Source organism: Myodes glareolus, chromosome 14 (assembly GCF_982192425.1).
Source record: "Myodes glareolus chromosome 14, mMyoGla1.1, whole genome shotgun sequence".
Lineage (NCBI taxonomy): Eukaryota > Metazoa > Chordata > Mammalia > Rodentia > Cricetidae > Myodes > Myodes glareolus.
This window is the reverse complement of record NC_142039.1, coordinates 13617861-13641303: the sequence shown is the minus strand read 5'-3', so window position 1 is coordinate 13641303 and position 23443 is coordinate 13617861. Positions and strand designations below refer to the sequence as shown.

The following is a 23443-nucleotide window of genomic DNA, read 5'->3' as shown; positions in this document are numbered from 1 at the left end:
AACTGCTGGGCTCAAGGCAGGGGGCTTCTCTTTTTCAGTTTTGCTGGGGCTCCACCCTCTCTATATACAAAGACTAAAAATTACATCACTGGTGCCCACATCTCATGCATGGCCACAAAATTCTATCAGTTTGCGAAATTCTAATTTCACAATGAATAACAATTCAATTAAATTTAATAATATTTAAGCCCAGCTCTTCTGCAAATAATTTTAGGCCGGGACCTGATTAGCCTAAGTGACTGTCCAATTTTCACACAAGTCATTAATTAGAGTTCAGAGCAGAGAACTTAATGGCTTTCCCACATCGTGTCTGAAATCACACATTCTTCCTGGAAATCTTAAAGGAGGGCAGGGGTCACATGAAATAGGATTCGTAATGGGACCAGAATCACTCTATGTGGGCATATTGTGTAACATCTATAAGGATCATCTCATTTTCTCTGCCTGTCAACATGAACAGACTACTACCATGCCGGGGAACAGACTTCTAAGATTTCGAGATGAAAAGAAGGCAAACATTTACTGAGTGTTTCTAGTCCTGTGTTGAGATTTCATAAATATGTCCATGGCAGGAGAGACTGGGTTTTGCTATTAGTTTCGCCTTTAGTGATCAATAGCTTGTGAGATTGCGTCCTCCAACTGTAAGGTATTTCTCCAAACTATGTGCTTCTTATTCACATATTCATGGGTACCTACTATTCTCAGCAATACATGGTAGGTAGGTAGGTGTTCTGGGAGTCATGTCTCCAATCCTTTGTCTTTGTTGGTTTGTTTGATGTTTGCTTGTTCTTGAAACAAGGATTTCACTCATCCCAGAGTGGCTTCCAACTGGATATGAATAGAGGGTGACCTTGAACTTCTGATTCTCCTGCTTCAGTGTGTGTTGGAATGACAAGCATGTTGGAATGACAAGCCACCACTCTCGACTCATGTAGTTTTGGGGATCAAACCCAGAGCTTCACTGCTGACAGGTAGGCACTCAGTCCACAGAGCTATACCTTTAGCTCCACAGCCCTTGGAAATTTTAGAGACGAGGTCTCCATATATTACTCAGGCTGGCCTTGATCTTATTGTTTAGCTCAGTCTCATCTCCAACTCATAATCCTTCTGTCTTAGCCTCCAGAGTGCTAGAATTACCATGCCCAGCCTTAAAGCTCCCTTGACGTTAATATGAATCGGTTTAGACAGGTTTGCTTACTAGACTAGAAAATGACTATTTCCAAGCATTGAAGGAACCAGGCCTTTCCTAAAAGAGGCCAGTCAGCAATTGTTGCCACTGAAGAGCTAAGTGTTCTACTGACAGCCATACCTCCCAAAGGGACCCATTTCCTTTTTATTCTTGTTACTTACATGGAGGTTGAGCTTCAAGTATCCAGGTACAGTTTTGATTGTTTGGATATTTATTAGGGAACAGTGGAGAGGAAATAATATCAGAAGAGTCAGTGATGATGTGACCTCCACATTCTGAGAAGCAAAAACACATATGTCATGTACTTTTGATTTCTACCAATGAAACCAAACAATTATTAGATGACTGAAAAGGCTTCTTACTTCCACCGTGAATGCCAAGAAGGCTCTTTGCTACGGAAGTTTCACGTCAACCATCAGACAGACAATGAGAAAATACTTTACAGTTATAATATTTTTCAATTATCGGAAGTGGGACTATGGCATATAACAATGCACTAAATGGTTGTGAATTGTCGGAACCATTCAATCAATACCCTGGCTTTGATTCACTTACTCTGTTTCCTCGTAAATTATAAAAAGGGTAATTTGTTCATAAATGAACTTTATTTTCTCTGGAAAGCACTCAATTTATAAAGATGATTGCAAGTTTACCAGAGAAACTCAAGGCTCTGTGGAAACAAGGGGAGGAGAGGGTACGTCGTTGCTGAGTGCCCCGTCTCCAGAGGAGGCAGGACTGAAGCAGGACCTGGAGGGTGAGAACAGTGCAGGGAGTGGACAGCCTGAGCAAAGCCACGGGTGAGGAGAGGGGCCATACTTATACAGCCTTGACTGAACCACGGGCGGTCTAAATAGTATTGGTAGCAGCACTGTAAAAGGGTCAGGACTGGTTTGGGGACTGTGGCTAACAGATGGAGTGGCTTTCGTATTCTAAGCCACACATAGACAGGACAGACATGAGGAATCAGTGTGACCACAGTGTGTCTCCTGGAAATTATTTGGGGGAAAGATGGAGCAGGAGTAGGTGAGTTTGAGGAGGCTGCTATATAATTTCAGAGGGACAGGAGAATACTTTTACTCCAAAGCAACACTTACAGGAATATTAAGTGTAAAAATAAAAAGAAATAGTACTAAGTACTGCCTTTTCTTTGAAATTACCAAGAGCAGCAGACACTCACACTAGTGTCTTGCTCCGATGTCTCTGAGAGCGCACCTTTGGCAGACTGACTCAGAAACACTCTTCATCTAGGACTAATGTGATACCAGCAAGTCTACCAGAACGACTGTTAATAGGTACATGTGGAATAAACAGGATAACCTTATTTGAGGTGAGGCCAGTGAGGTGGCTTAGCGGGGGTGGGGGGTGGGGGTGGGAAGGCATTTGCCGTCAGGTCTTCAGGCATGAGTCCAATCCCTAAGACCCACATGGTGAAAGGAGAGAACTGAGTCCTATAAGCTGTCCTCTGACCTCTGGACGTACACCATGACACATCCAAATGAACGCACGTCCAATATTTTTTAATTAAACTTTTTTTTTTAAGTAAATGATCTGAGCCATCTAGATAAGAAACAAGGCCTCATTCAAACCAATTAACCACCCCTACAAGTTCTGGGTTATTTCATGCCTGACAACTGATAAAGATTAATCGCTGAGGGAAATCTGGTGAAAAGGCTTGAGAGAGGAAATTGAGAACTGGTGACTTAAAGATAAAGCAGTGGAAAGCCATGGGATTCAGCAATGAGGTAAAGACTCCATGGAGACAGAATCTGACTCTACATTACAGACAAGTCTTACGGTTGTATATCTCCTTGGATAGGTGCTAGGTAAATTAATTTGGCTAATTCTTATTTTGTATATCGCTGGTACTGTACCATTAAATGTTATTCTAAAAACACAGTGTTTAAGAGATGCGCAGATCCTGAGACATCATCATCATTTAAGGCAAACGCAGATGTGTAAAATGTACGAACAGCTAGCACACCTGCAAGTCTTCCTGTCTGAACACTTGCATATCAAACTCTGATCAGCTCCTGAAGTTTGGCGTCATTACAGCCCTCCAGGGCTCCGGTGATCCACAGTATACTTGCCTTGCCTGAACTGAGCTCGGAAGCCCCTGCTCTGTGTGGAAGAGCCAGACTGAAATCTCACAAAGAGGCTGTTTCCTGTGGAGAGGATGGAGTTAGGCGGCGTCTGTCTTCCACACACACTGGCGACACGGGTGTTTGCGGAACTTGAGCCATCATAAGTCTACAAAGACAGACGACAGAAAACTCTCAATACAGCAAGTTTACATCTATACGGGCCCATATTCCGTGGACCATCTGCATATCAAAGAATCAGTAAAACATTGCATTGGCTGGATCTAGAACAATTGGCTTTATTTCATCGCCTTGCTATAGAGGTCCAGGGAGCATATCTAAGCATTTGATGATTTTTCTAGAGACAATCTAAAGATTTCAGTGTGAGGTTTTCTGCTAAGCCTATGATTACCTCTGTAAGTTCTGGCCCTCACAGGCCTCCTTTTCCCATGCCCACCGGTACATGCCCATGATGTGCAGTGAAAATGTCTGATGCAGAGTTAAACACAAAAGCAAAACAAGTGAGAGATAACGAGGAACCGTTCGTTGTTAGAAACAACATTCTTGAAACCCTTTGCTCCTCAGAGGCTCGTAGACAATGAGCAAGGAAAATGGCAGAATTCTTCTAATAATGTGAGTGGGATTAACCTGGTTTAGGAAACTACCTCATCCAAAGGCATGTATTAGGTTCCGACCCTGCCCAGTACTATGCAGACACTCCTCCAAGACACTTTCTATGCCAGAGGAGTAAAGTTTATATTATCTGTGCCCCCCAAAAACTCTGCATCATTCTAAAACTGGAGGTTACTCCTCTGTTTGCTGTCTGAGCTAACATGCACTCTTGAACACTTTTATGTAGAAAGCAGGGACGAATGAGTCTCTTTCCCTTGCTTGGCAACACTTGCTACCACTAAGCACATACTCTGTCAGAAACTGGATTCAGTCTTTCTCATTTGATCCTTTCAACTATTTTTTCTATCTATATCTTTCTCAACAAATCCACAGACAGTCTTAGTCATGTGTAAGTTATACAATTCTTAAGAGGGACCAAGTCACTTTGAGTCTGAAAACTTGACTTTAGGGTCTAGAATTGAAACTCTTATTTTGTCCAATATAAGATATAGGCTGACCAGGGTAGATATATTGCTATAATGAGAGTGAGTCTCTGAAATAAATTAAATTAATTATGACTATCTCATTAAAAACTAATTGCCACCTATATTTTGTTAGAAAAATTTGTGGATATAACAGAATACTCAGGGATCTAAAGTAAGGGAGGCATTTACAAGTTACTTGGAAGAATCTAGTGAGGACTCTCATTAGCTTTCTATTAGAGAAGCAGGGTTGGGGGTGTTCTGAGTTGATTTGTCCAAGCTCATAAGTCAGATGGGCAATAGGACTTAGATTCTCAGAGAAAGGGACCAGGCTAGTATAACAATAAATAGAAAGTAAGTCTGGATCCAGAACAATACTTCTTTCTCCCTTCTCCTTTTATCATTTAGTGTTCACATTTTAAATCCAAGCATTCGAGACATGAAACTCTAAAGATGGTTTTTATTCAACGAACACTGACAGAATTGAATGATATTCTTCTAGTCGATTCAAAATACAATTTTCAGTTTTGATCAGTTTGACCAGTCCCTTGTTTTCTGCAGAGAGTGTTTAGTCATACGACTGCTGTGTCACACCTTCTCCCCCAGACACAGAGGACATCCAGGAGAAGGACAGCAGATCCGACTGTGAGAGTCAGAGGACAGACCGGGAGGGCAGCTGTGAAGCAGGGTCTTCTGGACAGGACTGGGTCTTTTCACCCGTGAACTCTAACAGTTGTAGCTGCCTGCATAAGGCCTGCACATGATCAAGGGAGTAAATATCCCAGTGTAGATAAAGGAGGATGGCAGCTGACAGCTAAAGGGAAGGGGTGAGGCAGTTTTCTCCAGGGATATGGACCTTGTTCACACTCTAGTGCATAACTCTGTGCTTGTGTATGCAAGGGCAGTTATACTCAGCTGATTATTGTCGGGTCCAAAAAAGAAAAAACCAAAACCAAAACCAAAAACAAACAAAACAACAACAAAACCCCTCCAATTCCCCAAACTCCAAAAAGCACTCCAGATATTCATAAAATATCCGTAAGTGAGCTCAACCTGTACTATAAGAGGATTTCTGGTGATTAGATAAGGCTAGAATTCTTCAGGAACTTGTGAACATTTCTCTTTCTGAAGAGAAATGGCTATCAAAAGGGGTCATTTCCCTTACCTCTGGCAGAGGGGACATACGGTTACCACTGGTGCCCGTCAGCATACCAAAGCTCGTCCTGGCCTCTAGACTTTCTCAGTATCACAAGTACCTGTTACACATTTCAAAGTCCATGCTAGCATACTGTCCCTTCTCTGGCCCTACCCTATTCTAGACTCCTTCCAGCTCATGGGATTTCCTATAACCCTGCTATCCTCAATGATGTATTCTCTATGCTCTGCTCCTGCCTCTCTTACTATGGTTTCTCTATTCTCTATTCTTCCCCCTTTTCTGTCTGTTGGCCATGTTCAATCTGCTTCTTTCTGCTCAGGGCTCTTCCAGACACCTCTGGCTTTTCTCTCTCTTGTATCTACAATAAAAAACCTTTTTACCACACCATGGAATAGTCATCTTGTCAGCTTATACACTTATTAAGTAAACAAACAAACAAAAAAGTGCTTGAAGCTTGGGGTGGGTTGAGAGGAGGGATACGGGAGGAGTAGGAAGGGGTCTGAGATGATTATGACCCAAAATAAATTGTATACATGTATGAAAATTTCAAAATGAATAAATATTGTTTCCAATCTGATATGATTGCTTCTTTTAGACAAACAATCGCCAAAACAACATATAAGCCATCACAAACACACCTCTTAATTTGCTCAGTTTCTTAACTTCAGTTCAGTACTAAACTCTATGAAGTATATACTAACTCCAAAAGAATAGAAACTTGAACTTTTTGGAAGCCCACATTTAAAAAGACAAAATTTTTTAGTTTAATATCTGCTGCTGTGACAAAATACCCTGGCAAACAATCTAGGGAAGAAAGGGGTTTACTTCATCTTATAATTCCAGCTTACAGTCTGTCATTGTGGGGAAGTCATGACAGGAATCTCAAACAGCTAATCACACCACATTCAAGAAAAGAGCATAGTCTTTTCCTTGCTTGTTCTCAACTTGATTACTCTTATACAGTTCAGAACCTTTTACCTAGGGAATGGTGTCACCCCAAGTGGGCTGGTGCCTATATCAATTAGTTAAGATGAATCCCCCATAAGCATACCCATAGGCCCACCCAATGTAGATAATCCCTCCTTGAGACTCTCTTCCCAGGCCATTCTTGTCCTTGAATGGAAGCTGTGTACCAACAGCATACCAAATATGTGTGTCTCTCTTTATGTATGTGTTGTAATTTTGTAAGTATGAAATTATGCTCTGTTCAAAATAAGTCAGTAATTTATCCATGATCACACAGCTAGTGATCATGATTCTTCACTCACCAAATTCTACATAACAGTGCTTCTTTTTAAAAACAATTATGAAAGCTGGCTTATTGTCATGTACTTGTAACCCCAGAATTTTGGAAGACTGCAGTAGGAGATCATAAATTCAAGCCCACCCTGAACTATAAGAGTAAGACACTGGCTAAATAAATAATTTATATATAGGTAATCAACATTCTGTAAAATTTCAAAATCTCAGACTAGCTATGAGACAGTATTTTTAAATTGCATTCGAAATATCAATTCTACTTGAGATTGTCTTCAACACATGTAACAAATATTAAGACAATATTTTCACATTTTAATTTTTAATTTGCAAAGTTACACGGAAATACTACAAGAAAGAAACCATGAGAAACTGTTTCTGCTTATTTAAAGGTCTGCTGTCACAAAACTATCAATGTGTACGGTCCCTTATTTTGACTTAGCTCCCAACGCAGAACTAGCAAATTGTATTACCACGGGAACTCATATAGCCTAAGTAATTCTTAAGTCTGCTGCCAAGACCAGGCTTAGGAATTGATTTCTCAGCCTGCTATTTAAGGAGGAAATGCCAAAGCCGTATACACACAAGACAAGACTCTCAACTTACTCTTTTCTTCTAGGCGACAGTAATGAAGTAAGGTTTTTGAAGCTGAATCCACAACAGAATAAACAGCCACCGTGTTCATGGACTCCAATTAGCACAGCTCTCAGTAAGCCGAGGCAGAGCTGGCTAAGTGGTAAATATGTCTGTGGGAAAGGGGGTCCCTTCCTAAAGGACTGGGGATGGTATAAAATTACAAGATTCTAGCATACACATTTACTAAGCCGAAATGTACCGTTAGTATATAAAAAGAAAGGAAAAGTACATAACTTGGCACGTAACTTGGCCAGTAAATATGAGATGTATAAATGTCTAACATATGGCAGTCTGTAGTTTTTAAGAACAGAGGGCTGGGTTGAGAAAAACCTTAAGCTAAGAAAAAGCTGCCCTCTCCTTCATGAGGTGGATTATTAAAAACAAAACAAAACAAAACAAAACAAACAAACAAACAAACAAAAAAAACCAAAGCAGGTTCAACAGTAAAAAGTTCTTCACAGGAAAGAGAGGTCTCCTGTGACTGCTGTCATGCCAAGTTTTCTATATATTCTGGTACCAAGGAGTGAATGACAGTAGTGTAGACACAGAGCACAGCCAGCCCCACACACTCAGTTCCCAGTAGCCTTTCCATGGCACCATGAGAGAAGGAGGGAGAATGAGGTGGACCAAGGGCTCTGAGCTTCTCCCATAACCCAGAGAATCTCAGATACAGGATTAGATGCAATGTCTTAGCTCCTTCCCTACCCTGAGCCCTAGCTAGAAGCAAGAACTGAGCTAATGGATTAGGAATTTTCATAGTTGACATTTTAATATCGTGAGAGTTGAGTAAATGTCAACCATTGTCACGTTAATCCATGTCCTCCTTGTCATATATCGAGAGGCATTAGGGAACAAATCATTCAAGTGAGAGGCTGACATCCCTTCCTAATGACATTGACAGTCCTGGGAGGAGTGGCTCTATGTTCAGAGTCTTACAGAGTGGCAATCTGAGAAAACACAATGCGAATCTTTTAACTTACTGCATATAATGTGTGGATGTGAATATTCATTGTTAATGAACTCATCAATCTGAGCTATTAAACACTGAAAGATAATCTTATTTAGCAGAAAATCTTTATAATCTTCAGGGTGAAACTAGAATAATGGGGGTAAGGTTTCCCATCTTGGGGGACAAGCTGCTCTCCTTCTTGGGCTTCCTAAACATTGTTCAGACACCCACTCTGAAATGGAGCTAAGATTAGTTTTTATCACATACTGTTGTGCAGATTAAAAAGAAAGAAATAAAAAAATTAAGAGCGTTCCTGGTGTACTGTTTGTATAACAGATAGCAATAAATAGAGCACATATCTTCATGACAAAACATTTTCCATCTCTCTTCTATCTCCCAGGCCAGGGGCTCAGTATGCTGTCAGTTTTCTCTGATGTAGCTTTGATTCCATCTCCTCTCCTCATGCCTGGAGGCTCCCCCTGGGTGCTTTAGTATTTGGATCTTGCCTTGATCACTTTTTTTTCCTACCTGGCTTTGTGTCACCTTTCAATTCAGTCTCCCAGCAACTGTCACAGTGCCTTGCGCTGTCTCTAAAGTGTGAAGTCAAATACAAAAGGCAAGCTAAACAGCCCCACAGGTTTGTAGAGTACATCAGACAAGCAGTCACTGGTGGCTACACTTCAGAAATGAAGAACACGTGATTGATATGGGTGCGACTAGCGGTGCTTTAGACTGGAGTGCCCCTTTGGCTCTGATCATAACCCTAGAATGAGTAAATGGCTCATGATCACCTGATGGAAACACCAGTCACTTCTTATGGCCCAAAGCCCATGACTGCAGGGCAAAAATGAATTTCGACTCTGGCAGTAACACATCTTTTGCTTCTAAAACTTCCATGTTGAGCTTTCCATGGAGAAAAACTTGGGTGTATAAGTGTGTGGTGTTTCTTTCCATTTGTGGCACTATACTTTTTGCTTCCCTAATTTATTTGCAAATTTTTTACTGGAAATAACAAAATAATGCAATCACAGCCTAACGAAATGTGTAAAGTGGGGGCTGGTGAGATGGCTCAGCAGTAAAGACACCTGTAGACAAACCGGGTGACCGGCGTTGGATGCCTGGGACCTGCTCACATGGTGGAAGGAGAGAGGTGGTTCTAACAAGTCATTTTCTGATCTCCATATGCATACACACAAATATTCAAAATTAATACATACAAATGTATTTAAAAAGTTAATTTTGTTAGGATGATATATTGAAGACTGAAAAATAGTTATATATCTTAAAGTTTAAGTATTTAAACACAAAGAGGGGACTGTTTATGATTTAAAAATGATAGTGAGCAAAGAGCTGAGGATTCTAAATACAGTTCTTTGTTCCTAGGATCCACAACATAAAAAGACAACTAAGACCATAGGTCTAAGACGACTAATTATCTTAGAATAGCGGTAATGGGAAACTCAGCAGCAACAGCAAAATGCCAGTAGGAGGTACTTGGAAGTACCTCAAATATACATATATATGTGTGTATAAATATATATATATATTTATACATGCACACATTAAAGTTAGCTTTTCTTATGGCTCCATTATGCAGTTTGGAAACTTGAGACTTAGAAAAATGTAACTTGGAAACAAATACTTACTGGTAGCACAGAACAGTGTAGATCCTGCCTTCCTGACAAATTACTGATTATCATTAAACCAAGAGAAAGATAAAATTAAGTTTCATTCATTTAGCTTGAATATTAAGAGGTCAGAGTTTGGTGAAGCCAAGTGGGATTCCCATGACCTTTTAGAAAGATAATCACTGGCACTTCCTGATCATCTAAAACTTCTACAAGGCATCCTTAGGAACTGTGAACTTGGCTGTCAACTTGACTTCATCTGGAGTTAACCAAAAGCCAACCAGCTGGGCACACCTGGGAGGGGTTTTTCTTGGTTGGATTATTTGAAGGGGAATGCGCTCTTATCTGGATCATTTGAGGTCAGAAGACTCATTCAAATTCTGGACCACACCTGGTAGATGCTCGTGTAAAAAGACAAGGAAGACAGAAGCTTCTGCCTTCTGCCTGCTTGCCCTCATTCTCAAGGGCAAATTCATCTCTCCTGTTCCTTTGGAGAACACTGATTAAGACAGGGACATTTCAGAAAGTCTTGGGTTCCTGTGGATTTCAGAGTGCCCTGTCATGCACCCCGTTCCACTAAAGAGGTACAGTATTTCCAGCATGGTTAACTGCGAGGTGTCTAACAGCCCAGCCAGTGTCTAGGCTAATAAATAAACCTCAAGTTTATATCCCTGACTGCTAAAGCCAGTTGGACTTGGGTGTACTGGTAACTGCACATTTCCCTTCCCAGGCCTAATCATGGCTCTCTGGCACAGCTCTCGCTGCTGCCCTGACTCCATTGGCCACTTGGCCCTTACTCTTCACCAAATTTTAACTCTGGCAACTCAGGTTTCCTACTTCAAGTGCTTTAAATCTTAGCAAAGTGAAAGGGAGGTGGGGAAGGGGAATAAACTCAGAGGGTAAAAGAACTAATTCATGTCTGTCAGGGCCGAAGGAAGCTCCAGTTTCCCAAACTCCAGAGGGCACTCCTGATATCCAGAGATGAGCTTAACCTGGAGGCTGGATAAAAGCAAGCATTCCTCAGGAACTCGGGAAGCTGCTTCCCCTCTACCAAAAGGAGTCATGTCCCTCATCACCAGGACAAGGGACTAATGGATCTCCCATTAACACATACCTCTGGCTCCTAGCAGCATAACCAAGGTCCAGGCTAGCTCCAGGCTTCCTCAGTCCCTACTCTCCTCTCAAGGCTCCTGTGCCAGTCAGGCTCCTCCCCTCTCCTTCTCACAACCTGGCTGTTCACACTGTTCTAGGCCCCTGCATTCTGATTCTCTACCTCCAGCTATTTTCCCGTCTCTTACAGATAGCGCTTGCGTGTATAGTCTGCTGACCATGTACAGTCTATTTCTTTCTCTTCCTGCTTGACCTCCTTTAGATGCCTCTGAATAGTCTCTCTCATTTGCTTTCCATACCATGGAGCAGTCATGCCGTGCAACATCAAGGACAAAAATCAGCTTTGAGGAGAGAGAACTCATGAACCGTCTTCACATGTTATATACAGTAGTGTAGCTGTTAATGGGATTCCCAGCTTCAGATCCGGCTCCAAGAGAGAGGAAGTACTATGACAAAGATGGGGTGTCCCGTCTTGGACAAAGACTAATGTCAAAGCTGGGAAATCCCTCCGGATATTGTCCGTGCTGTTAGTCACCAATGTAAGCAGGGAAGGATATGGAAACATGACTCCCGGCCACGGCTTTTCCCAAGGGAAGAGAGGAAGGAAGCAGGGACATCCTCAGCGGTGATGTTTCCCAGCACACGGATCTGCAAGGAGCCCGAAGATAAACCCCCAACTGTTCATCTCAGTTCAGGACTCAGCTCCTGGGCTGTTTCTACACTATGACTCGCTCTTCACATTTCCGGAAGACTGGGAGAGGTAAAGATGTGCAGTATCTGCAAGCCGTGACTTAAAGATCCCCCCCAAAAGGAAGCATTTAAAGAGACTGAGTCAAAACAAACACACAACATAACAAATAGCCTGGCCCGGGAACCGAGAGCTGTGGCTTCAGCTCAGCTCCTTCCCTTGCTTCAGCACAGCTGCTGAGGTTCATTTGGTATGGACATGGGCACGGAACGGCTAAGCAGGTTATGCAAAGGGAACCACAAAGCACACCTTGTAAAGATGGTACTCAGGCAGCTCAGGGCAAACTAAGATGTTTGGTGCGGATACTGGAGGAAGGGAAGAAGGGAAATAAAAGGGGAGAGAGGAGGGGACAGGGAGGGCTAAGGAGGAAGGGAGAGGAAGGAAGGGTGGCTGGCCCGGATTCCTTAGTGAAACAGTAAATATTTAAAGAAGGCCGCTTCCCTTTGTCTCCCCGAAGCCCCAGACATCTGCTATCCCTGTTTCCCTTGGGCTCCTTTTGAGAAATGAGTGTTTTCAGAGCAAACATATCATGGGCTACATGGCAACAAAAACCCTAAGACAAATTACGGATGCTGTAGTAGGCGCCTGCTCTGTTGCACCCCGGGTGCTGTGGGCAGATGATGCGAACAAGCCCTGCTGCCTCGGAGGCAGGCTCGGAGAAGGGGTCGTTTCAGTTCAGATCAGACCCCATTCCTTTAGCTAGGCACCGAAAGCTTCAGAACAGAACAAAACCAAACCAGTTAGGGCTTGCTTGCCTCCTGCAGCCCCTGCTCTGTTTGCCTAGCGCAGGCTCCCTGCAAATAAGAGGCAGGCGGGGCCTGCACTCTGCTGGCCTTTTATCTGTGCTGATTCTCACAAGGCAGACATTCCATTGTGCTGAGCAAAGAGACTGCTGGGAACCGAGGCCAGCCTCCAGGGGCCCTGGGTGCCCCTCAGCCGCCTTCCCTCCTCCCTCTCCCACTCCCCTCCTCCCTCTCCCCTCCCCTCTCCTGTCTCTCCCCTCCTCCTTCTCTTACATTGAGCCCAGTCATTTTCTCTCAGGTCTATAAGAACTTGCAGACCCACAGCCTCTAAGGCTCAGAAGAGAAATTCTAATGAAGCAATTAAACGGGCAGTTGGAGGTCACTTTAACACTTAGCCTTCTGGCAGGACAGCATGATGGAGCCACTTTCTCTTTTGAACAGACAGAGCCACCCCCCAGCCATCAGGTCCCACTACCGCCTAACCTGTATCATTCCCCGCAACCAGAGCAAAGCTAAATCTAGGCTGCAAACTGGGTAACAGAAAACACAGAGAAGTTACCAGATTTGTTGAAACCCATCTCCTGGTGTACCTACCTTGCAGGTCAGCTCTGTGTGGTACCCTCAACATTTTGATAGAAGCTTTTAAATAAATTGGTTTCCCTCCATTTTCATTATAGCGGGATGAAATTCTAGAAAATCCACCTGAGCCATGTTTTCTAAGCTCTCAGGCAGCTCAGAATAATGAGGTTCTACATCAATAATCGTGCCAGGAGTGAGGGACAATCCCACAGGTGTCCTCTGCAAATCTTAAACCGATCCCAGCAGGAGGACAGACGGCAAGGACTCACTCATTCATCACCATGGGTCTAGCAGGGATCCACGCCTCTCAGTGCTGCCTTTGGGTGCAGACCGCTGTGGATTATGTGACAGGAAACTGACTTTGTCTATCACTTTGTTACCTTAGGTAGTGGTACATCCAGTGTACGCGACAGAAACCACTAAAGGGAAGAAACGTTTACCTAGGCTGATGGCTCTATTTTTAATTTTAAATTTGTTTCCTCTGCATGCTGAAGTTTGGCTTTCATTCCCAGTGCTCCAGCTTGGGGCTCTCTGTGGGCTCACGCTGCCTTCTAGAAGAGCCACCATCCGTGTCACAGAAAAGAAAGGTGAGACTGCCACTGAAGCCCGGGTGTACCTGCATTCCCGAGACTGACTTGAGAGGCCTGTGAGTCAGATGGGGACATAATGCTGTCCTTACTCCATTGCACCCACCCTTTCCCTCTCTCTGCTCACAAATGCAAGTTCAAGCTGGAGGCTCTTCCTTAGCTGTCCAGGTTCCCAGGGCCCTTAGTAAGCCTAGATCCTCAGGTCATTCAGAGACAGAGAGGCCATACTCAAGACCAAGGACCTAGAGGTGATACATGCAATCAGCACCTAACAATGAATGAGTGAATGAATGGATGGATGAATGAATGAGCTACCCTATCAACCAGCCAATCAATGGAATCTAGACCTCCTTACTTATAACCAAGGACATTTTTCCATTCCATATTTAAATTTCAATCATTTTTTCAGTGATATTTCAAGTCCAGGTTCACCAGAAATAGAAGTCAATTTTTTATATTTTATCAAAATACTTATTCTTACTTTAGGGATTATGATAAGGGCTTCTTTTGAGTATCGGGCCTGCTAGTAATGTGTACTGCACCTTGACCCAGACCCCCTTTGTCTCTATTTTAAGGAGATTTTCAAGGAGATGACACTAAAATAATTTGTATTCTGTTCTGACTTCAGCATTCTGTATTTTTATTAACTCTATGATTGTTGATATTTCCACTACCACCATTGTAATTACTACAGGTTTTGTTTTTTTTTTTACAAAAGCAGGATGACATATGCCATTTAATACCATGATTAAGTTGATCATGGTGTTGATGGTACATTTAAGGTCTACTAAAAACGCCCTGAATATAATCATTATTAAAAGTATCATTGGCTGCTGTTATTTTTTCCCCTTGCTAATGCTCTAAGTAGCAGGAACAAGAAATTGCCTTTGGTGTCTCCACCATGAATGACTAACTTTGTATGAGCTTCAGCTACGGAGAGTCTTGTGTAAGATGTTGGACATCGGGGTACATTTCCCATCCAGTGTCCATCTGGCCATAAAGATGAATGGCAGGATTTCAATGCTGGCCTTCACAAACCCCTGGATAACGAACTGTAACTCAGAGCCAAGCATCCAGCCTAACTGGAGCATTGCCCTACCTGGTTCCAAACCTCTGCAGACTTCCTGATCCCACAATCCAGTGTACTTGGCTGCTGTGTGAAGCGAATCTCTTTACCCATTTACCTGTATGCCTTCTTCATGCTTAATTATATTGCTCTGAAGATGATTTCTAAATCATATAAGAAAAGACGGCTTAGCTTATACAAATCTATGCCCTTAACAACATCAATGTTTAAGTTAGAAAAAAATAGGTCATGTGTTCTAATTTCTCATCCTAAAAATGTACAACTATAGGTCCCATCTGGGTCATTGCTAATTAATTTTGTGTCAGTGACAGGACACCTGACAGGGACAGATGAAGAGAGGGAGAGAGGAATTAACCTGGCCAATGGTGTCACGGTTCATAGTAACAGAAGGGCATGGCGGTGAGGGCTCCAGTTCTGGTGGTCAGAGCATGAGAGCTGGATAACTCATGGAGCACAAACCAGAAAACAACGAATGGATGCTCCTGCTTCCACCAGCCCATCCAATGCCCAAGGGCTCCACAGCCCTCCAAACAGTACCACAAGCTAGAAACCCGGCTCTGAAGTTATCAGTCTTTGGGCGATACCTCAGATTCAAACCATAAGGCTATGTATAAAGTCTGTATCAATAACACGACTACATCTATTTCTGTGGCGTTTACATTGGCTGCTCTTTTCTCATTCGCAACTCATCCTTATGGGATATATGTGGTCTCTCTGTGCCCACTCTCTCTGCTTCTTTTACTGTGACCCTGGTAATCTCCTTAGCTCCTGTCCTCTGAGCTTTCCTTTGCCCGTTGAATGGTGGCATGATCCCTAAGAATTTACCTGTTTCTTCTATATGTGACCACACTTACTCCCATGACTTTAAGAACAACCCAAGTAGAAATATATATATACAATTACATGCATATCTCCAACTAAGACCCCCACCTTGAGCAATGAACTCAAACTCTAAACTCTATATATCAGGCAGCCATTACGCACAAAAGTTTCCTGTCAAACCCATAAACCCTAACTCTTCACTCAGTCAACGGCATTGTCAGTCACCTGTTCTTTAAACAAATAGTTTTCACACCAATCTCTTTTACCCACCCACCTTCCACCATGTAATTAGCCCATGGGTCTTTCATTTTGTCAGCATAAGAGGCCTGATGAATATGAATGGTCACTTCTTTCCATTCCTAAGACAATTGCCCAGAGTAAGACTCTACCACACAAGCATTTCCCATTGACACTCAGTGGTCTTTATTGACCCCTTTTCTTTGCCCACTCATTCCTTACAATGCTCATTGTAAAATATAGCCCTGGGTAAGTTATTCCTGTTACGTGGAAAAGTGTATACGGACTGAATCTAACTAAAGATTATTTCATTCTTTTCTTTTAAATTAAGGCATGGAAGAGTATTCAACCTGGATGGCTTCTGTTGGCTTTGGTCTCCGTGCTTCTTAACAACTGTCTGTACTCCAGGCGCAAATCTTGCCTTTCCTGTTCCAAAGTCCTGTGTTATTTTCCCATCTACCCTTCTCTGGCAGCCTCCCTCACCTTCTGACTCACCGTGTGCTCTCTGTCACTTAAATGTCACCTCCAGTGTGAAAGCTTTTCCAGCTTCCAGGACCAAATGAGTCACTCACTGCTGTTTTCCTGTGATTACTATCACAGTGTGCTGAGCCCCGGGCACACTAAGACAGAATTCCATTAGGAAGATTCATAAATGTCTAAGGAGTTTGAGGCCCAGTATCAGAGAACGAGGAGCCTTCCAGCTAGTTCCCAAGCCTGTTGACCCTCCTAATATTCCATGCTTGCCTCTTCTCTGCTCACTGCACATTGCTGTCTGAAATCACATGACCCATCCGTAACAGAAGCATGGTGTAGGGAACAATGGAAAGCTTCTCTTTGACAGCAATCACATTGTCCACATTTTCTCAAATAACCCAGTGTCACCTGTATCGTAGGCGCCCATATTAACCTATTCCAGCCAATGAGACTAAAACTGAATGCTGAACTCTTCTCAAGCAGCACAGCGAGTGATGACCACGTCTGGGCTAGATAGACCCAGGCAATATGACCAGAAAGCCAGGTCTCTGAGCCACTGCACATCAGCGATGCACAGTGTTGGTGCAGTTTACTCTTCATATCATAGTTGGCCAAGTCCTTCAGGGTATCTGTGTCTAAGCATCCTTCTGTGCACCGCCTAGGCTACTCCAGCTGTTTCAGATGACCACATGTTGTGTGCTGTATGTTTTGATGTATCTGCCACCCAGAATCCCTCCCAGAGCCTGTCTGTCAATTTACTTGCACCCCTCCATCCTAGGATGGGATCCTATTTGAGATTTCACTTCCACTTGCCCGTTCTTTCCTGCTACGGTTGGTCAAGCCAAGTCCTGCTGTACAAGGAGATATGCTAGTGGTCAACACAAACTTTGGTCTGTGTATTTGTCCCCAAAGTCCATGGAAAAATCATTTCATGAGCACAGGAAGGAAAAACACACCCAAGTTGGGTGTGTCTCTAATCTGGGTTTTGAGCTGATCATACTCTGTATGCTGAGTTCTAAGGATCATGGGATATGCCAAGGAGGGGCTCTAGCTCCAGCTGTGCCCTGTGGGTGCTGTGGGCAGAGGAAGTCGAGAAGTGGCTGTTGTCCCTGCCTGTAGATGAACAGTAAGCTTCCAGCCGATTCAAACTTCTATCAAAGACACTTCTTTGAATCAGTATTTCTTTAATTCTTGCTTGTAAAGAAATTTTGCAAGCCTATAGGGTATCTTTCTTTAAGCAGAACATATAAATCCATCTGCTTTTTGTTTGCTTGCTTGCTTCTGATTACTGCTGTAGAAAGTCAGCATTTAGTTTACAAGATTCTGAAAGACAGTCTTTCCACACTCCACCCCCTTGCTTTATGTTTTTTTAAGTAAATATGCCTTTCTATTTATTCTGCTTGTGAATTTAGGTGATTTTTATTAAGTTTAGTGTTTTCTTGATTTCAGAAGCCCGAGACACTAGCCCTCTACATATTGCCGCTAGTCTCTCTTCCTCCTAGGATTCTTGTGTATTTACCTCTAACATGTCGTAGTCCCTCTTTGTATTTCAGTCTTTCCTTTGCCCATGCCTTCTTCATGTTCATTATTCTGACTTATCTTCCAGATCATTGTTTCTTGATTCATCTTACTCTAATTTGTCCAAATATCCTTATTCAGGAGTGTCAGTTTAGATGATACTGTGGCTTTTTTTTTTTTGTGTGTGTGTGTGTGTTATGTTTTGTCTGTTTGTTTTTTATAAAAAAAATTCAGTTGCCTCTTTTTAATGGTTGTAATGTGACTTTCATAGTTTGCAGTTCTTTCCTGAAATATTTTAGTTTGATTTTTATCTTCAGGAGTTTAGTAATCACGTGTCTAGTGAGCTCAGTATTGGGCATGGAAGCAAGTTTGTTTCTGTTGCCTGCCATTCTTCTGTGTCTCATTTATGTAACAGCACCTCATCAAGTACTTGCCTTCACCAGGCTGCTGGCTACTGCACATGAAAACATACAGGGGATCTACAATGATTCTCTCTTCCCTTAAAGGAAACTTTAGATTGCTTCTCCCAGTGTCCATACGTGAACATATAATCAATACAAGATTTGCTTTCCCTTATCTTGAAATTTGTGGGAACCACTCAGATGTCTTGGAGATGGGAAGCAGTCACTGTAGAGGCTATTGTACCTTTATTTTACTTAGGATATAATTTTTCTTCCAGGGCCTGTACCTAGCTAGGTTCTGAGTTCACTGTCATCTTTGCTCCCAAAGCCCCACAAGTACTGCTGACCTTTTCTGAATGATCAAAACCGTTATGGGCAAAGACTGTTCCAATTACTGTGTTCATATTTCACGTATTAAATGAGACATTGCTACATTTAGAAAGCTGTTTTAAACGTCTTAATTTTAAATACTCTTTTACATGAGAGTTGGTCTGAGTTGGCATTAAGGAGAATGGATGTGCTATCTATACTACCTTTCCCACTTGGACCCTGAAAGCTTATTCAGGGGGTATGCATATAGTCATGAGTCAAATAAACTTTTCTTAATGATCCAACCTTGTAAAATAATACTTAAAATGCACGCCATCAGATTTGATGAGATTTTGAAACATGGAAAAACTTTTGAATTTTCTTGAGTCAAATTCAAAAGAAGCTGGCCAGTTGGAGTGTGTGTACGGCATTTACAGGAAGCTAAAATAGGAAGATCCATTAACCAAGAAAGCCTGGTTTATATTAGAATGAAATGCCTATAAACAAGCAGAACATGGAAAATTTTTTGCTGGAAAAATCAGTAACCAAAATTGTTTTAATTGCAAAGATAAAGAAAACTTCAACCATTCTTATAGTAAGTACAAAGTATTCATTTCAAGTCAGGAAGCTTTAGGGTGTTGGTAACTGTAACAACTCCTTAGCATCAAACCCACCAACAGTTGCAACCTTTCTTTGCAACTTTCTTTCTGTACCCTAATCTCCCGGCCTGGTTGGTCCCATCAGAGTATTTGTCCTATCAGAGATTTGTTCAAGTAGCAAAATGAAAAATTTTGGTGACCAGAAAAGTTAAACTTTCTAGGAACCACGGAAGGTTAATGATAACCCATCTAAAGCAGTGATGACAAATCTTCCCACTGGACTTCCCTGGTCTAGTTTGTGGTGAGCCATGTCCATAAGGAGGCTTTGTAGAAATTCCCCTTCTCTCTCTCTCTCTCTCTCACACACACACACACAGTCCCTTCTTCCTTTCCCTAGAGAATGGACTGAGATAGGTTGTTGAAGCTATTTCTTGATATGAAGCAAAAAATTAAAAATGCTAGAGCAGGGATGGAGCTGCTGACCAAACCTCTATATCATCCGCCCCCGATCAGACTTTAAGAAAAACAAACAAACAAATGGAAATATAATGTGCTTATGTTTAAAGTTGCTAGGAATTTACTCACCTACTTACCTGAAAACAACCATAACTAATAAGTATGTTCTCAAAATTTGCTCACATTGCAAAAGGTAACAATGTTTGTAGTTTGTGCCTCTTACCATAATACACGAATCTGGGGCTTCAAGGTCGAAGTCAGTGATGTCCAGGAGAACACGGTGATGTTTTCCAACTTGGATGATCCAAGAGCACTGAGTGTTAGCTCGGTAGCTATTGGGGTAATTTGGAGAGTGAATCTCTCCTCTGGGAGCCTGGAAAATCCCACCACAACCTGCAAGTAGGAAACCCAATTCAGTCATGAGAGGACTCCTTGTTATAAAAACTATAAGTCATCTGGTTTTCAGCACAGATGATCAGTATCCTGGTTAGACTACTGCATCGGTTCTATGCTAAAACTTCAAAGAATCAAATATCCACATTAATTCATTCATTCCAAATTAAATAAGGGAACATGAATAATATGAGTAAGATACTTTAAATACTATAAATACTAATGCCAAAAGTCAATTAAAATTATAATGTGGACTGAGAGTATAATTCAGTTGGTAGACTGTTTGCCTATAACATGCACAAGAACCTGGGTTCAAATTCCAGCACAGTATAAACTGTGCATAGCCATGAATCCTGCAATCCCAGTATTCCAGAAGTGGAGACAGGGTGCTAAGAAGTTCAAATTTATCTGTTACTATATCAAAAGTTCGAGGTCAACATGGTCTAAATATGATCGTGTCTCAAAAAAAATAACAGCAAAAATAAATAAGATGAATTCGGGCTTTCACTGACCCTAAGTGTCCCTTTGTTGTTCCCTAAAACAATACGCACTCTAAGAATCATCCCTGCCTTTGAAATGTTAGATGGTCCAGTGAATATAACATTGCAAATTACTTAATGTCTGCCTTTGAAATTGGTAATATTCCAGAGAGTGCATGACTTAAGTTGTGTTTAATTCTTAAAATGCTATCAAATATCTGTAAATGGAAAGTCTATCAGTATAAGCCATTGTTCCTTGAATTTATGATAATACAAACAACTGATAGAAAATTTCACCACTGTTTTCTGGCAGTGGCACTAATCTTAATGCTCTACCTATAAATTGATAGGCAATTTACTCTAAGAGAGAATTCATATAGCTCCACACTGCCTGGAAAGGACGTGGCCTAATGTGGGCTCTCGTCATAGGTCTGCACTATCATACAGCAACGGTACCTTGGGCAAGCCACAGGGCTCTCTGAACTTCCTTCCCCATCCCTGCTTGTAAGATGAAGATACACAATAGACTTCCCTCACAGTGCAAGTTGTAAAGATGAAAAGAGATAGACCTCATTAACTAGAAAACTGCCTGGGATATAGTAACCATGCTATGAACACCACTAACCTCATCAATCATGTGAATGTCTGGCAAAAAAAAAAAAAATGATATAATGTGTAACTTAAAAAATCCGAACAAGCAACTTCTTTTGACAATCTAAGATCTCGGGTAGAAAAATCTTTATTGCAACACTTACTTTTGGATTGACAAATCTAACGCTTACTTCTTTTGACCTTTGCTAAGAATTCAGTCTACTCTACGGCACGATGTAACTGGACACTTACTGATGTTGAGATTTGGCCTGGGGAATAGGAAGTAGTCATGGGTCCAGCAAGCAAGTCTCTTGAACCACCATGATTCTACTTCTACGTGGACTGGCCTATTGATGTCCTTAGAGAGGCAAACCCCATGGTGACTTCTAAGGAAGACTATATGCCAAAGCAACACCCGCTACTCGAGGAGTTACAAAGTTACCAGGGTGTAACTGACGCCTTCTTCCAATAACTTTGTAAAATTCTGCTAGGCTTCAGCTCCAAGACCGGCAGGATATCTCCATTTATATCCACTTACCTCCAGGGACTGCTTGCCAGGAAGCATTGAAACCTCTCCCACTGACACTGTTGTCAGTCTTAAATCGGATGGCTAGTTCATTTCCAGTGCTGGAGATCTGCATGGGATTCGCTGATGGTGTTCGTGAACACAACTGAGCTACTCTTGGAGAGTGAAAGTCGGGGCCTGCATAGATCTATCAAGGGATAGAAAAGGACTTTACTTAAAAAGACACATTTAGGCATTTCACTCCTTCTTGAGTTGTTTTTTTCTTCCAGCCAGTTCTTAGACTCTATTATGATTAGAGATTGTACTCAGTCTCCCTGGGTGAGATGAACTATAAATTTGAACTGAATGTTTATGTGCACTCCTTCTGCCTTATGAACAAAAAAATTTAATAACCAACAATATATCTGTTTGCTTCATCAGATGGAATAGTGAAGTCAGAACACAGAGATTATTCCAAAATCCCCCTATCTTTTGTTTCCTTCTTTTTCATATATCTGAGGGTTGCTGCTTTCTCTGACAGAGACATTGCATATAATACAGTATAAAGATGGATTTTCTAAATCTTGTATGTCTCAGGAGAAAGATGTTCTTACTTATGAACACTGAGTTCATGGAAGGCTTTTGATTTTCTAGTTACATTTTTAGGAAATTTCATCTACCCTGAAAATGGAATGTTTTATAAGATTTGGAATCAAACATAAGAGGATTGCTTCTTCAGAGGGAATTGAAATGCAACCTGCAGAACTGTATTCTGGGCATTGCAGGAGTGCTATGCATCCTCCCATGCCTGCTCTGAAGACCGTGGCCAGGATTTCCCACAGCCCATGTAGAAACCCTTTACGTCTGTCCCACATGACAGTAGCCCTCCCGGGCACCTCCGAGCTTGCCTAACTATTATGTCTGACTGGAATCCCTCAACTCAGTGGCATACTCTGCCAAAAAGGGTTGTGTTCCCCGGCCCTATCTCCCGGAGAACTCACCTGCTGGACATGGCTTATTTAAATTGTGCATGGGACTCGGGGTGAGGGAGCGAAATGACTTAGAGAAGACCCTACTCCCATCTTCAAGGTCTTCTCAGAATTGCTTTGCAGAAGATAGACTACCTTGGGGGACAGTTTTCAAGTATATTGCTGTCTAAGTCCTGCACAGCATCCAGGGCCAAAATCAGGAAGGCATCTCTGGGTGAGACCTCACTGGGCAGCAACCACCTCTCTGGGCCTGGCCTCTTTCCTTCTGCTCCTCCGCAATGCTCTCCCTTCCCTGCTCACCCTCAAGCCCTCAGCTGGCTGATAGGGTTCCCTATCAGTCACTCAAGAATTCCCTGGGGAGAGAGTGAGAACAAGAAACCTACTTTGGAGGAGGAGTATATGACTTGAATCTATAATGATTTCTTTGTCTGATTATCCCCCTCCCCCCGACACACACACACACACACACCCCGACCCCCAGTCAGGCAGGAACCGCTAAAGAAAAAGAAACCGCTGTTTCCCAGAGGGCTGAGCACCAGCACAGTAATCGCAAAGGAACAAAGCGAAGCGGGCTGCTGCTCCGGGCTTATTTTCATTAGGAGAAACTGATGTTTGCTGTTTGCGAGAAAGCGCCGTGAAAAGCCTGGCCTCGGGAAGGGCCTCTGGGGTTGTCTTTTGCGCGCACACACTCCTAATCTCAGGAACACAACAACAGACACACATCCTCAGAAAACACCGCGCTGGCGCTAAGTGCTGAAAAGGAAACCTCCAAGCGGGCAAAATAATCTTTGTTTTCCCTGGTCCTGCATCCCCTTGAGATCACAAACAT

General features: G+C 42.3%; 1 protein-coding gene across 1 annotated transcript in view; it reads right to left on the bottom strand.

The window, feature by feature from the left end:
- The window catches only part of Cubn (cubilin), a 207081-nt gene that overhangs the window by 87108 nt on the left and 96530 nt on the right, over positions 1-23443 (bottom strand). The window contains exons 30-33 of the mRNA XM_087896351.1: positions 21659-21833; positions 19881-20050; positions 3277-3436; positions 1351-1464 (exon numbers count right to left, since the gene is read on the bottom strand). Coding sequence (XP_087752477.1) covers positions 1351-1464; positions 3277-3436; positions 19881-20050; positions 21659-21833 — 619 coding nt within the window. The remainder of the gene's footprint in view (positions 1-1350; positions 1465-3276; positions 3437-19880; positions 20051-21658; positions 21834-23443) is intronic.